Consider the following 15,252-nt stretch of genomic DNA (forward strand, 5'->3'; position numbering starts at 1 on the left):
GTAATATGTTTTACATTGTCTGCTTTCTGTGCATATCTCTTGTGCTGCCATGTGTGTGTCATCAATCCCTGATTTCAAATGTAATTAAAATAGTAAGAGCATTCATCATGTTTAAAAGGAGTTTGACAATGTCATTTATACCACGCACTGAGATCACTCTGCTTTTCAAGTAGCTTATAACAGCAAAACAAAATGAGGCCTAATGACAGCAGCAGGAATAATCCATCCGCCTGTTCATATTATCGTCATCTCTCACAAACATAGCCTCCAAAAATATCACTCATCATACAAATCAACAGTCCTATGTTGGTGATAGGCTCTCAAAGGACTTCACTCAGCCAATATTTAATCGTGTCCACAGTGTTAGGGATGGCATGTTACATTAACAATACTTGACAACGTTCTCTATCACTAAGGCCAGCCGTAGAGGCTGCCTCTGCCATTCACTTCATGCTGCTTCTGACGTCTGTGGATAGTTGAGGAACTAATAGTTTGACTGATTTACTGCAGTGACACCTGGGGGCATCACTGTAGCCAAGTCTACTACTGGGGATGACAAATGAAGTTAGAACATTCACTAAGTTCAGGAACAAAGATACACATCACGGATACAGTTTCCCATGCCGTGTTTAAATGTCTCACGTCTATGGGCCTAACAACAAGTGCCTTGCCTTCTAAGCCTAATCGCTCACCTGTCAATATAAGTTTAATTCCCCATTTTGCCACAAATAATGTGCTTCTTTTTTGGACACTGATCTCTTTAATAAAGATCTGACAATACCTGTTTATTTCTTTTCAACTGTCCACCACCCTCAAGGCGTATCACAGCCTTCACTGTTGAGCTCCGTTTGTATACATTCACCCACACGGGAAAGAATCCCAGAGAAAGGAACAGGAGACCAATATAAAGCCCACTGTATGACTGTGTGCAGTTCACAACAATCGGACAAAATTAGTTGAAAACCATAACCATTTAATGGTTATTGTCCTTTGATAGCCACTCAAATTTCTGCTTTCTGCTGTTTCCCAAGTGGTGTAATTTAGTTTCATGAACATCTTGTCCAGCAAAATGAATCGGATGTTAATTACAGGCATTGAGCAAGTATAAACAATAAGGACTGATTGGGGATCCTGTAAGAAAGACATTCTGCAGTGTGGTCACTCACAGCATGATGTACTTCAGTCCATCAGCATTTCATATTAAGTGAACTGCTCTGCTTCCTCCTGTGGGTATACTTGTGCAAAACTTCAGGGAAGAAAAAAAAACCCTGACTTCTGATTCTGTGTTGGTGTTCAGGGTGACATAGTGATATTTATCGCAATGCTGCGTTCCAGACTACTCGGAGGTTGGAATTTTCCCAGTTGAAATTTCTAACCGACCTCCAAGTGTTCCAGATGACCATTAAACGTTCAGCAGGGCAGCCTCCACATTTTTTATGTTGAATTGAGTTTGTTGTTGAGTTTTTCCTGATTAACTTTTGTGCAGAGAAGATGACTTTCAGAGACCGTCACCAGCTACCGGATAACATGGCGACATATTCTGACACAAGTGTTACTCAACGACAGTGTGTATTATTTTAAATTAATACAGGGAAATATGAGTTGCCTTTTAGTTCATGGTTTACCATTTTACATTGTGTGATTCCATTGTTGTGTGATGTCAGAGAACTGCTTTTTTGTGAAATCGGGTTAAATGGATTTTCCCCGAGTTCTCAAGTAGGAACTCCGGCTTTTGAATGGTGTTCCATTCTACTTTCTACTTTCTTCTAGTAGGGAGTTGAAATGTATGGAGTTCTGAGTTGTCTGGAATGCAGCACAAGTGCTTAGCCCATTGACAGTTGAGATCCAAACATTAAACAAATAGTGTAAAGGTGAATCTTCCTCCCTGTATCCTCTCCTTGGATAATGTGAACATCTTTAAGTGACGTTTGCAACTGGTTTCTAGATTACTTCATTAATGGCAAAAGTATTCCTTCTGCAAACACTTTTGATTTCAATACTTGCTTTCGAGCAGACAAAAGAGTGCTGTCGTGTTGTACTTTCTGTTCCAAACGCTCATATCTGCTTCTTGGATTAATTCAGATTTCAATATCCACAGCAGCTGAATTGTGCTACTGGGCCTTTTTTTTTCATGGCACATGAATCCTTTTGTGTATGAAACAATGTCACAACTATGTGATCGCGAGTCATATATCACCCCCAATTCTGTTGGAACCCCATCAATCATTGTTGTCAAGACTGATGGGGGGGGATCAGAAATGACTGGGTTCAATGTTGTGTTGATGCAAGTGTCTGAGTAATGTTAGGGCAGCAGATGTAGAAGGCTTCACGTGAGTATAGGTCTGCTGCCATTTGTCTCACCGACAGCAACACTGTACAACACAGTGTCCTTGGCCGTGTCGTACATAATGTTTTTTCCAAGGTTGAGAGTCAGGAGTATTGGATTTTTTTTTCCACACATAGTGTGAGTCACCTGTTAGCTAAGCTCTATCTCATCTCCTATGTCCCTGTCATCACTGGGGATAAGATCGACTCTAATAATGTTAAGCTTCAACAACAGTTATGTCAGGTCTTACTGTCGCAACAATATGCTATCTCAAAGGCCAGTATGAACTCGAGATGTAAAACAAAACATTTGCTGAAAGGTCATTGGAGTTGAATAGGCTTAAGCCAAAGCCATCAATTACATATGGTGCCTTGTAAGCCTGTGTGTGGTGTAAGTGTGTATAATGAAAGACCATAACTTTAGCAATCATCCACATCTATCATGTAAATCCTATTAAGGATCCTCCGTGCCACTGATTTTCTCTAATACATCATATTTTGACACATTGTGCAAATCAGGTGAGGGTGACGACCAGTTATCCTTTTCTTCCTGCCACTGGATAATTGTCTCTGTGCTGTTCAGTTGAATTGGTCGAAAAATGATCATGGTTTGTTTTATCATTTATTTTTCCGTTATCAAATGCTCCCTCAAACCAATGACAATAAACGTGCATCAGAGTGTATAAATACACAATTAGTTCAAATCAGATTGATCTTTGATTATTAAACGAAAGGTTTGGAAGTGATTTCATTTTTCGTTTTATTATGGAGTGAAATGCTGCTGTATTCTGCGACGCCCCAGGGTTCACCCTGAACTACCTTAGCAGTTCCTGCCGACGTGAAGGAGCAGCAACGGCACTGAGGTCCTTTTGGATCACTAAGTCCCTCACCCTGTCACGCAGAGTGCCGGCCATGAACCCACGGTCACTTGTATCCGCAATCTCATTCTTTCGGTCACCGCCCACAACCTCATGACCATAGGTGAGGGACACACGGAAGACTGACCAGAAAACATAGAGTTGGTAGTGATGCGCAAAATCCAGCGGGCAAACTCACTGTCCCTCTTACTCCCGCTCCCTGACTCACCTGAACTCTTCTGCTTGGATCATTGGACCCCGCTAATGGAGCAGCCCAGCATTTATTCAGGAGAGAACCATGTCCTCATGAAAGGAGTTGCTGCCTGAGCCTGACTGTAGTCAAAAATTAATGTATTTTTCCTCACAGAAATGCAAATTTATGCGGCAAAGAGCCTTCCAAAATCTAATCAGATCATCGACTGTAGAGGAGCGCGTGACAGTTTTCCAGGAGAAACCTGTGGTGTACGTATTCAGTTTCTGGCATGTATTGTTCTTGAGTTATTATGTTCTCAATAGTGTGCCTACAAAGACAGATGCCATATAACGTCCCACACCACTCTAAAATGAGACACGTCTTTCATTACATTGTGCTCTGTTCTTCTTATGAATTGAACTCACCGAGCTGTATTTTTTTTATACAACTTTTACAGTTTCAGAACCACGCCGTTAGGATTTAATGAAAAACACTAACTTGAATTGGCTCACTGTACTAAAAAGAATCTGCACATTATAAATGCCATCGCTCACTTTAACTCTCATCAGATCATTTAGTTTTGTCTAAATGTGGAAAATAGATGATGGATAATATTGTTTATTGAAATCCAATAAAACCATACTTATTATCTTCACTTTTCTATCAACATGAAACAATTGAATAACATAAAACTTGATGATCGAAATATTATACTCCCTTAGCCTCAGTTGAACGATGTAGGTTTGGTTGATGTGCATTAAAACATATCTGATACCTGTATAAAAATGTCTGAAATGGCCAAATACTGAATTATCTATTTATACTGTTCATACCAAAGCAGGACAAGCCTCTTCTCAACATACTGTATATCCTGGGTCACATTCATAACGTTACACAACTATAACATTAGGTTTATTTGATTTTATGAATCCTACAAAGAAGAGTTAAATATTACTATTAATCAACTACTTCGAAACAAGGGAAGGTATTTTCTTAAGAGAATGAGAGGACAGATTTCTACATTTGCAACGATAAAGTTTGGCTCCCCATTTGTTAGAATCCTGTACAATTTAAATGTTGGGTTTAAATAATGAATATGTATAAGCTTAAGGTCAAACTTTTTATGACTTCATACTGTAAGGGACTTAGACACATTTCTAAAATGGAACACTAGCAAATATATTGAAATAAAATGAAGTAATTTAAAACAAGGCCTGTAGCCTGCTGTCGGATCAATCTTATTGATTAAAGTACAATACTGTGTGAAGCAGTATTCAAACTGCCAACACTGACACATGCTCTCCGTCTTACTGCATGTTTTTCTGTTTCCTTTTTTTTTAGCTAGAGTCCCACTGCTGCTTTAGAAACATCTAACAAGATTAAGAGGTGAGTGCTACATGACTCTCTCACCCATGAATACCTGTTTGAGGCACAGAAAGAGGCTATTTCTATGGAAATGCAATGTTTACACGCATGGGAGAAGACTATTATCTGCCATTTTGAAAATGTTAAGAGTACAGTGCTTTGGGTTTCTCCCTCATACTGCTCTCAGCGTTTCCCTTGATTTTCTATTTTTGTTTCCTGTGCTCATCCAGAGAAAAAACAAATGGCGTAAATGTCCTCGCGCCTGATTAAGCTGAAGCCCTTTCTTTCTCCTACATGTCTAAATCCACGAGAGAGTTACCTCACCTAGTGTCCCCCAAAGTACCGCTTCCACTTCCAGAAGCTGAATGGGGCCTTTTTCACCTTGAAAGCATTTAAATGGAGATGGTGGCATTGGGCCCTTCTCTTTCCACTCTGGCAAGGTATGTCAGGAGTTCAACGGTGTTTCGTGGAGCGTGAAGGTATACAGAGGAAGCACTGTGTCCAGTGCAAGAGAATAAAGTGATAGTAATGCATTGACAACACCACTCACCTCCAAGAAAGCAAACTGCATCTCCTGAGAAGAGACATCTTGTGACGCCTAGCTCTGATTTCAAGACTCCTCCGCACATTACTTCAAAAGTCCCCCGAGAGGCATGGTACAGTTTAACAGCCTAGATCCAGAACGGGAAAAATAAACAAACAGTTCGACAGCAAAAAGAAACATGCAGACAATTGTATTCTAGAATTCTATTATATGCTATGTAAATATTCTAGAATGCAGCGTTCTCTTAATATTCTTTTGCAAACTTAAACAACTTTCTCCGGTGTGAGGGAGCTATGTAACATCCGGTTTTCAATTGCATCGCGGAGGACGGCAACACGATACAATGTTTTACCTTTGGATGTCTACTGTGACACCCTCACCTAATTCTACCGTCCTGCTCTCATCCACTAACATGATGTCCGGTTTTGCCGTCTTCAGTCTGCCTGATTCCATGTGAATGCAGCATTAGTAGCATTAGTGCATGTGGCGCCGGTGCCAGTGGTCTCTTCCCAATTCTCTTTAAGCAGATCCTCCTTGAGAAACCTCTGACTCTAAACATAGTGTCAAATACATCCCTTTGTTTTAGCATTAATCAGGCCAATGGCCATTGATGCGTAATGCTAAAAACTCTTTCAGTTATTTATTAACTCACCATTTAACCTGTAAAGTTTGTGTTTGCTGGCTGCAGCAGCAGACAACCTAGAGGCATCTGCCATCTATTGTGAGAAAACTGGTCCATTCTTTGACTCAGCAACTTCTCTTGCACCAGTTGACAAGGCATTGGAGACAACTTGTGTTTATTTCACTCTATAAGGCGTTGCAGTACTACATACAGTGACACTGTCCAAGTACAACAGTCTGTAGTGTGACCATCAATTTTCATGGCTTGTTTCAGAGTTCACTGAGGGGTGCTGTGTCGGGACTGTTCGGGGACGTTCCCTATCGGGGATGAACAGTCAGCTACACCTTCCACTCTCTTCCAATCTTCAGCCCCCGACCACCTCACGTTGCAGTTTCCCTGACAGCCGTTAAACCAATTCCACATTATCTTCATTACTTGTGGAACTCAGCCAATCTGAACAATAGGGGGAGATGCTCAAAACAGAAATGAACCACAGGCACAAAAGGCCCAAGTCACTGCAACTGATGGATTGTAAACATAACAACATAATTGATCTCATATGGAGCCATTTCCAGTTCAATACAATACAACTTTATTCATCATGTTGAGAGACTCAGTGATCTGCAATCCAATAGGATTGGTAGCGCTACTGTATAAATGCCTTTGATCAACTGTTTTTAATGTGTATGTGTAAGTATTGGTCTTTGGAAGTTATTGACCACAGTGGAACAATGTAGATAGTTATTTCTTTGTCTTGTATTTGATGTCTTTTTTCCAATAAAACAAGAAATTGGAGCACAATAAAGGCAGGGGGAGCAGTTATATTAAAAAAGGTAGAGAAATGCACCTTCTCTTGACGGAAAGGGAAAAGGCCAGGGTACTTCACAGATTGATGGATTTATTGGATGTAACGCAATTGAAAATGCTGGGTAATAAAGTGTGAACGACAAAAAAAAAACAGTTTACTGTGGCTTTCTACATTTGTCAGTTTTACATAATATGAAAATACTCAAATAATTGGTGTATATTTCAAGATACTGTTTAAGGCATCCACTGGACTCAACACCCTAAGCTGTAAGACAGAGCTTTGTCACAGGTTTGGACTTTGTGGTCAGGACACATGTCTACTCCGTCTACTCTCACGAAGGCTGAGCTTGCCTTGTGTTGAACACACTGTCACACACACACACACACACACACACACACACACACACACACACACACACACACACACACCATCTGTTACCTTCAACACTCCTGGCTTGGACAAACATGGTTATGAGTAGGTAATGGTGCGGACAAAACTTGTGACCTTGACACTGTCTCCTATGTGTGATCAACAGAGAGAGAGAGAGGGAGAGAGAGAGAGAGAGAGAGAGAGAGAGAGAGAGAGGTAGATTGATGAGAGTCAGAAGCCCTTTTGAGTTTGTGTGAGAAAGGCAGCAGAGTCCCACGTTGCCTGGAAACATGACTGTCTGTGTGTGATGAGAGATGGAGTCTTTCTCTGCCTCTCTTATCTTATTCAACTTCAAAGATAAACATCAAATCAACTCCCTCAATACACGTACATTCTCTTTTTTTGACCTCATAGAAGGCATAAAATGCCATTACGCAGTTACTTATGCCACATGCCATTTTGTCCTGTATTTCTCCATTTTAATGGTATTTTCACACACGCACACACACACACACACACACACACACACACACATATATGTTCATAGCTTCTCAAAGTAGTTTCTGTAATATATAGTATTTATAAGAATATATGATGGACAAAAAAAAAGTAAAGCATGATAATATGTATCTTAGGTATTTACTTATTATAGCAGTTATCTTAATGAGAAATACTCTGGGCTTTCTCAGAAAGATAACAAGAACAAAGTCACCGACACGAGATTAGCACTATTGTGATTGCCTCTCAACGACTCTCAACGTGATGGCTGAGCCGGTGGCTCGCAGCGAACGGTGCTCACAGCGCTAACAGTGAAAACAGCAGCGAAGGTGCTGACAGCGCTAACGTTGTTTACCTGACAGGGAACCAGATGTCGGGTGCTGCACTTCCACGATGCCGCTGCTTGCAGCTGTATGTACGGTATAGAGCAGCGGCTGTGAGCTAGCCAGTAGAGCACACCAACTTGCATGAACATGCACTAAACGCACACGCAGCCGGCCCAGCTATGTCAACAGAGCAAGGACAAGCTGTCTGTTTTGCATACAGTACTAACGGTAACTACCAAAACACATGTCAGTGGTTTCATCTGATGTACACCCGACAGAGAAGTGTTCATATTGTCTCAAACTTCATGATAACTCCTAACTTTGTCCCGGGATGATGTTCATTAATCGTCACATTTACCAGCGTCTAGACAGAATATTTTAATATCTCTCTTGCATTTAAACACTGGCATTACCATTTTGGCTTCCATTATGTCTGTTACTTGCGCACCCAATTCTCTGTGGGAAGAGATATGAGATTGATAGCAACATTTTTTTCAACAGTAAGTGCTCATGATGAATAACAGCATCACTGTGTATTAAGTCATTTGGTGTAATTAGCACTAACGTGTTCTTGAAGTTTCCTTCTCAGATCATTAAAGTTCACCTTGATGGATTTTGTGAGGTTATTAATTTCTTCAAAAGCCTATTTATTATCTCCTTGCACTTCTGAAAGACAGGACGTGATTGTGCAATGTGTTAAGGTCACCCTCTGCATTGAATCTGAAAACAGTCTCTGACAAGTTATTAATGTTCTACACAGCATTGTGGATTTCCTTGAACCAAATAACTACTTTTTTTTTCTTCCAAAAATGGCACTTAAATATTGCAGCCCTCAGTTTTCTTGCAGGATTGAATCGAAAATACAAAGCGATTGAGGCAAGTCCTCACAACACCATAAACTGAGCTGCTATAAGAACAATCTGACAGGAAACCTTTGTTGACGACATTGTTCTCTGATGGATGAGATCTGTCCAATTCAAATGAATGTTGTCACTTTACACCCCCTTCATGCGGCCTTGATTTAGCCATCGTCCACAATAACTATTCAATATACTGCTGAGGACACAATACTAAAAATGGTTTAATTTCCCCCTCTGGATCAATAACACCTGATTCAGCCCGACTCATTCTCCTCTCACAGCGAGCCACTGCATTTATAATGCTATTGACGATATTGAGCAAAATAGGCACCTCTGGCTGTGGGCGTGAATGAAGTGACATTTCTTTACAGATATATACATCTTTTTTTGTGAAAGCTTTTTCAACCATGAACATGGAAATAAAATGGCACCTGGTAAAACTGGGGGGGGGGGGGGGGGGGTTAGATTATTTGACTTGACACATTGTGTTTGACAGGATGGTGGTGCACAACGGGTTATTGGTTAAAAGGAGAAAAGTACACAACAATTAAGCATAGATTATGTACGATGTTTGTTTGTTGGACAAACAAAAAGGCTCCAGTGACAAAACTGTGTTAAGGTACAGTTGCAATCTTACCAGAGCATTAGCTTGGGGATGATCCTGATTTAAGTGTGTAAAAGTAAACCTGGTAGACTGTCCTATGTGTGTGCACAGAACATGTGTCCTGATGCTGCATGATCATATGCAAGGAGCAGATTCAAAGAAACAAAACACTGAACCAATTTAGTATAAGTAAAGGACATTTAATTAGTTCTTTGGAGAGCAAGAAAATTAAATACGATAAAATAATTATTGCAATAAATCCGCCAATCTGTCCAACATCTAATCTGTCAAGAATAAAACAAAATGGCCAGAGTAGCATACTTTCATTTGAATACATATTGTTCATGCTGCATGTGAGAATCTCTGAGCTGTTTTATTGCCTCCCAGAAAAAAAAAAAGGGTGGTGGGGGTGGGACACACTAATGAGCATCATTATCAACATCTAATTGTCCAGAATGCAAAGTACAGCTGAGTTTTTTTGGTGTTCAGATCTATTGTGTGTGTTATATTTTGCCGGTTAGTTTCTCCCAGGGCAGCGGAGTGGAGAGGAGGGGCTGCTGCTGCTGTGCTGCACCGTGCAGCCACTCACCTCTGACTGAAAGCCCGTCTCCACCTTTCATCCCTCAACTTGTCCCGCGTGGGGATGGATGCGTTTCGCCGCGGTCGGACCCGGTAAAAAAAAGTGACAGAAGAATGCGGTCGGACTGGGGAACCGTCGGTCCCCGTAGTGTCTTTGGGCGTCGGTGATGATTGCGATTGGCGACTGCAGAAATTTCCAACGTGTCGGCGAGTCCACAGACCCCCGCTCACTGGCGCGCTCTCCGAGAGGGAGGAATGGTTTCTTTTCAGCGGCTGAAATAACCGATTTGGTTCTTTGAGTTCACGAACTTTAAACAGTTACTCGGCTCAACGTCGCACGAGTGGAAACGGCGTTGATTGATTCATTGACTTGTTTATTTTGCTTGAGGAGGAATTCATGCGCCGATAGCTTTACGGGGCCAATATGCCAGGATGGGTCCTCTACAGTATTTATTTCTCTGTGGACTTCTGTACACCCAAACCGACGGTAAGTTTATGTTTACGTCTATTATGATGTCTTCTCTCAACGTTTACCTCCAGGAAGACACTCTGTGACCTGAAGCGTATTATTCGATCCATGTTCTTGTCGGTGCAAGTGCGTGAAGAAGATAGTAGGCTATCCCACATGTTCTACAGTGAATGTTCTACAGTGAATGTGTTGTTCCTGTTAAATCCGTGTTTCAAATCATAAACGCGCCATGCCAATGCGCCATATCATATTTGGTTCCTTCAGTGTTGATTAAGGTGTTGTGCCGGGCCAACTGTTTAAATGTCTCACGCAGACGAAAGTTGCTCATTTATTCATAAGGACTGCCCTAATTGAACACATGTGTTACTCGTTGGCAGCTTTAAGAATGTCGTGTATTATCGTAAGTATTGTGATTTGAAAATGTGTGCTGGCATAATTATTTTTTTTTTAAACCCAAAGCTCATTCAACTTTGTATATTGTCGAAGAAAAAGGACCTTAATTCATTTTGTTTGAATCAATTTAATCTCCCTGGATCTCATCTGCGGCTTGCCTTGTATACTCCTTCAAAAGTGTTGCAAACGCATCGTTTATCAGACTGTGCTCACAGTTTGCTGTGGTGGGCTTACCGTGGGTCATATTCAGTGTGACCTACAATGCGAAAGGTTGCTCAGGCAGATGATGGAGCTGACTGTATGTCCTATAGCTGAAATGGCTAATGTGCCATAGAGAAGATGCTTACTCACACTGTATATTGTTGAAATTCACCCCCATGACTGTTTGTGTCTACACTACATGGACTGACTGTACATGTCCCGCTACAGCTCCACCTAATAGACACATCTAAGCATCTTGACAGGAAGTGTTTTCACAAAGTGTTTTGTAGCCTAGTTTGTGGTCCCCTGTTGCCCATATAACGTAAATCTGTGTCAGTGGAGTAAATGAATTGCAGGTGTGGATTTGGGTGGTTCCAGGACGCTGGAATTGCTATGTTGCCAGTTTATTTAAAACAGCCCATCTGTGCATTGTAAAGCCAAAGCACTGCAATGGCTCTGCAGTTCTTCCTACTACTTTGTGTAGCTGATCAGTTGTTGTGCTGTTGATAACATTTTAGGGACGTGTTGATTGTACTCTTTCGGTTTGGAGGCTTTGATTTGTATTATATCTGACAGGAGTTCAATAATAATACCCCGGTTTACATACATTTAAATAACTGACACAGTCTTAACAAAAACATTACAAGCTTCTCCGGAAAAGGATTAATTGCAGGGCTACTACAGCTTGTAATGTAATCTGCATATATATGCAATAAACAGGTAGGTGTACATTTCAGCCTTTCCGATGTAGTAGTTAAAATTCAACCATCTGTGAGAAGGAAGCACAAATACTCCCAATTGTTGGTGTCTGACTGACTATGCCTGTGGCAATATGTAATCTGTGATCTATTGGAGAGGATAATGCTGAGAGTGTACAGTCTGTGCACAATACAATTTATATTGCACAGATGTGTGTGCCCATTTTGACTATCTATCTATCTATCTATCTATATAAGGCTTTTATAAGATTTGCTGATTTTGACTTTGCTGAGCTTGGACTGACTTTTTTTGTTTGTGACATGTCAAACTCAATTTTCAATTGATAAAGAACCCGAAAGACATGTGCTCTGCACTCGACAATCAAATTAATCTTTTGGTTATATACTGGTGGACAGATGTCACCTCAAAGGGACTTTTATTAGAGTCGTCCCTGCTTACAAGCCCTTACATGTCCCTGACAAGCTTTTTCTGCCAGACCTTGGGTTTCAGCTTCAGCACCATGGACAGATCCCCATAAACAGACCCACTGGCAGAGAAAAAAAAAAAGACCTGGGTGTACACGGAGCTTGAGGCTTAACAGCTTTAGCCTGTCCTAGGCTAAAAGATAAGCCACATTTTGGACATTTTCTGACTGTAACCATACCAAGAAACTTAACTTTAAGACATGATTGAATTAAAAACCTGAAACGCAATGAATACAAGACTATTCAGCTATTAAAACTCCATTTATTTCAAGGAGTAACATAGAAAAAAATATCCATCTATTCATTTTCTGTCCCTATACTTATTTATATTCAGGGTCATGGGGTGCTGGAGCATGCGTTCTGCAGAAAGCAGGCAAACCCCCTGGTTGGGTTGCCAGTCCATCACAGGGCAAACAGTCTGACAGGACCTCGCAGGACCTTGTTGCTGTTAGATGACAGTACCAACCACTGAGCCACCGAGAGACCCACAATTTAAATGATCTCATTTCTATTCTGTTGTCTGACAGCACAAGTCAAACCGTACATTAGCCAAAGTGAAGACGGGGTAATGGGACAACCAATTAGAAGAAGTCAGTATCCCACGGACTGTGTGTTTGTGCGTCCTTGCGGATCCACACAAACGTTACTTACCCGGAGAGACATACATATACATAGGTTTTTAAAAGGCATGTTAAAAACATAATGTATCAACACGGTTTGTGTGTTGGCGACAGCTAATGGAATGCTTTCTGTCAACAAACCACTTAACATTATAGACCGTCACATCAATTTTATTCATATTTGCAGCTTTATTTCTGTGGCTGTGTAGCAGCCAATCATCACGGTTGCTCTTGCAATTTGTTTGATTTGTCACCATCAAAGGCAAAAAGACAAGAGAGCATGTAACGTAATTTTAATTTATTTATACCTGATTTATTTCTTTGCCTCATGGCCGTCCAAAAAGTCTGTTTTAGCGACTCGAAAAGCACTTGCCACGTTTGTTTGCATGCACACAACGGGGAAAAAAAGCAAGACCTTTTAACACGGATATTATAATGTGCTCATACACCATGAAACAGATGAGAGTCGTGGCGCTGTCGTGTCTGTAAACAAACACAGTGCGACTACATTTTAGTCATTCCTCTGACATTTCGAGGTAGAATTTAAGAACAGCTCTCAAGGTGTTCACATGGCCAAATAAATGGAAGGAATGTTGCAGTGTAAGGGTTGTTAACTGGGTCACTGTTACACAAATTACCATGTTATTCTTATCAGCATAGTCGGGATCATTCTCATGACATTTGCTGAAGATTGACTATCAAACACGTAATATTATTCACGTTAATATAATAATGTAACCTTTCAGGGGGAATTGTAAACTTTGCGTATCCACAGTATTTCATCACAAAGTGATAAAAATCCAATGTAGCAGTCGCCGTTCTACACCCACGGAGACAACATGTTTGATGATGTCAGTGTTTGATTGAAAGTGTTAATGAAAAAGCTAATGAGATGTAATGACTCCTCAGCTCCTGTCTGTGAAGGCAAATATGGGAGCCTGCGTGTAGTAGCACTGCAAGTAGCGCAGCCAATATCAACCCAACACGAATCAACTTTCCTTTCACAGACTGTCATGAAACCATTCTTAGTTTTAGTTTACCAACCACATTTACAAATGTTTGTACATCTATTGTTTCAAAAGCAGGGAAAATATAATCGTTATTTGCAGACATTATTGTGTTTTCTCTTAATATAAATCAGCAATCAACGCCCTCTCATGTGCTGTTTTTGTTCTGGTAATACATTTTGGCTGCCGTGTTATCGCACTGCACTTTGCCCTCTGTTTTGACACGCTTACTAGATAGTTAACTTCATTTTTCTCCAAATATACTGCTGTATCTATGCTGTTTCTTTAATGGGACTTTTGCTGTCGTTCCCTCTCAAGGGTCTCGTCTTCGCCAGGAAGACTTCCTTCCCCGCATAGTGGAGCACCCCTCTGACCTCATTGTGTCTAAAGGGGAACCGGCCACTCTCAACTGTAAGGCCGAGGGCCGTCCGACCCCGACGGTGGAGTGGTACAAAGACGGGGAGCGCGTCGAGACGGACCGCGACAACCCCCGCTCCCACCGCATGCTGCTGCCCAGCGGGTCCCTCTTCTTCCTACGTATCATCCACGGACGACGAAGCAAGCCCGACGATGGCAGCTACGTGTGTCTGGCCCGAAACTATCTGGGGGAGGCCGTAAGCCGGAACGCATCTCTAGAAGTAGCATGTAAGTCTTGAGTTTTCATCCTATCCCTCTGGGCACGAAGGTACTGCCCTGGTCAAAGCAATCTCAGTGTTGCATGACAAACACAGTGTAAAAAAAAAAGATGTTTAGCAGTATGTATTGAGGTTTGTAACCTTTCTTGTTGAGTATGTGAACATGAGAAAAGTGTTAATGTTGAATCTGAAAAAGGGTCGAGTTTCTGTTAAATTAAGCGTAACATTTTGGGGCTGCTGTGCTGAGAGATCCATATATAAGATGCCATCTGTCATAATATGAGCAACGTCACCTTTCCACCTACGAGCATGAGTGTGTGTGTGTGTGTCTGTGTTTGCTTACCCGTGTGCATAACGTGTGTGCGCATATCCGTGCGATTATGTTTTCCGACTGCTAGTGAGACCTGTTTGGATGACCTGTTTGAGTAATGTATGGGCAGAGCTGTGAATCGCTCCAGGGACGGAGAGGGAAGGGGGCAGGATTTTAACCTAGCTAACTCTCTCTCACTGTTTGGATTTGGAAAGATGCAGCCAGCTCCCAGCCAGCTCTCTCCCTGTGTGGGAGAGACGCGCTCTGGGCTATTCACATTTCCATTATGTGCTAAACTGAGCTGATTTCTTGCCATGAACAAGATGCACACACGCTCGGACACACAAACAGATATACACATACACATATACACCCACACTGTCTCTCCTGCTCTCTGTTTCTCACGCTCATAGAGAGGTGTAGTACACACGCAGGAAATAGGGAATTCCAGGCAAGCAGTATATTGCAGTTTGATTTTTAATT

General features: G+C 41.4%; 1 protein-coding gene across 1 annotated transcript in view; it reads left to right on the top strand.

Moving 5' to 3' along the window:
- Positions 1 to 10,333: 10,333 nt before the first annotated feature.
- Positions 10,334 to 15,252, top strand: part of LOC306705230 (roundabout homolog 2-like) — a gene marked incomplete at its 3' end in the record, with an annotated part of 73,805 nt that continues 68,886 nt past the window's right edge. Inside the window, exons 1-2 of the mRNA XM_079171935.1 lie at positions 10,334 to 10,437; positions 14,143 to 14,469. Coding sequence (XP_079028061.1) covers positions 10,383 to 10,437; positions 14,143 to 14,469 — 382 coding nt within the window. The 5' untranslated portion in view covers positions 10,334 to 10,382. The remainder of the gene's footprint in view (positions 10,438 to 14,142; positions 14,470 to 15,252) is intronic.

Source organism: Pholis gunnellus (genome assembly GCF_910591455.1).
Source record: "Pholis gunnellus genome assembly, chromosome: 13".
NCBI lineage: Eukaryota > Metazoa > Chordata > Actinopteri > Perciformes > Pholidae > Pholis > Pholis gunnellus.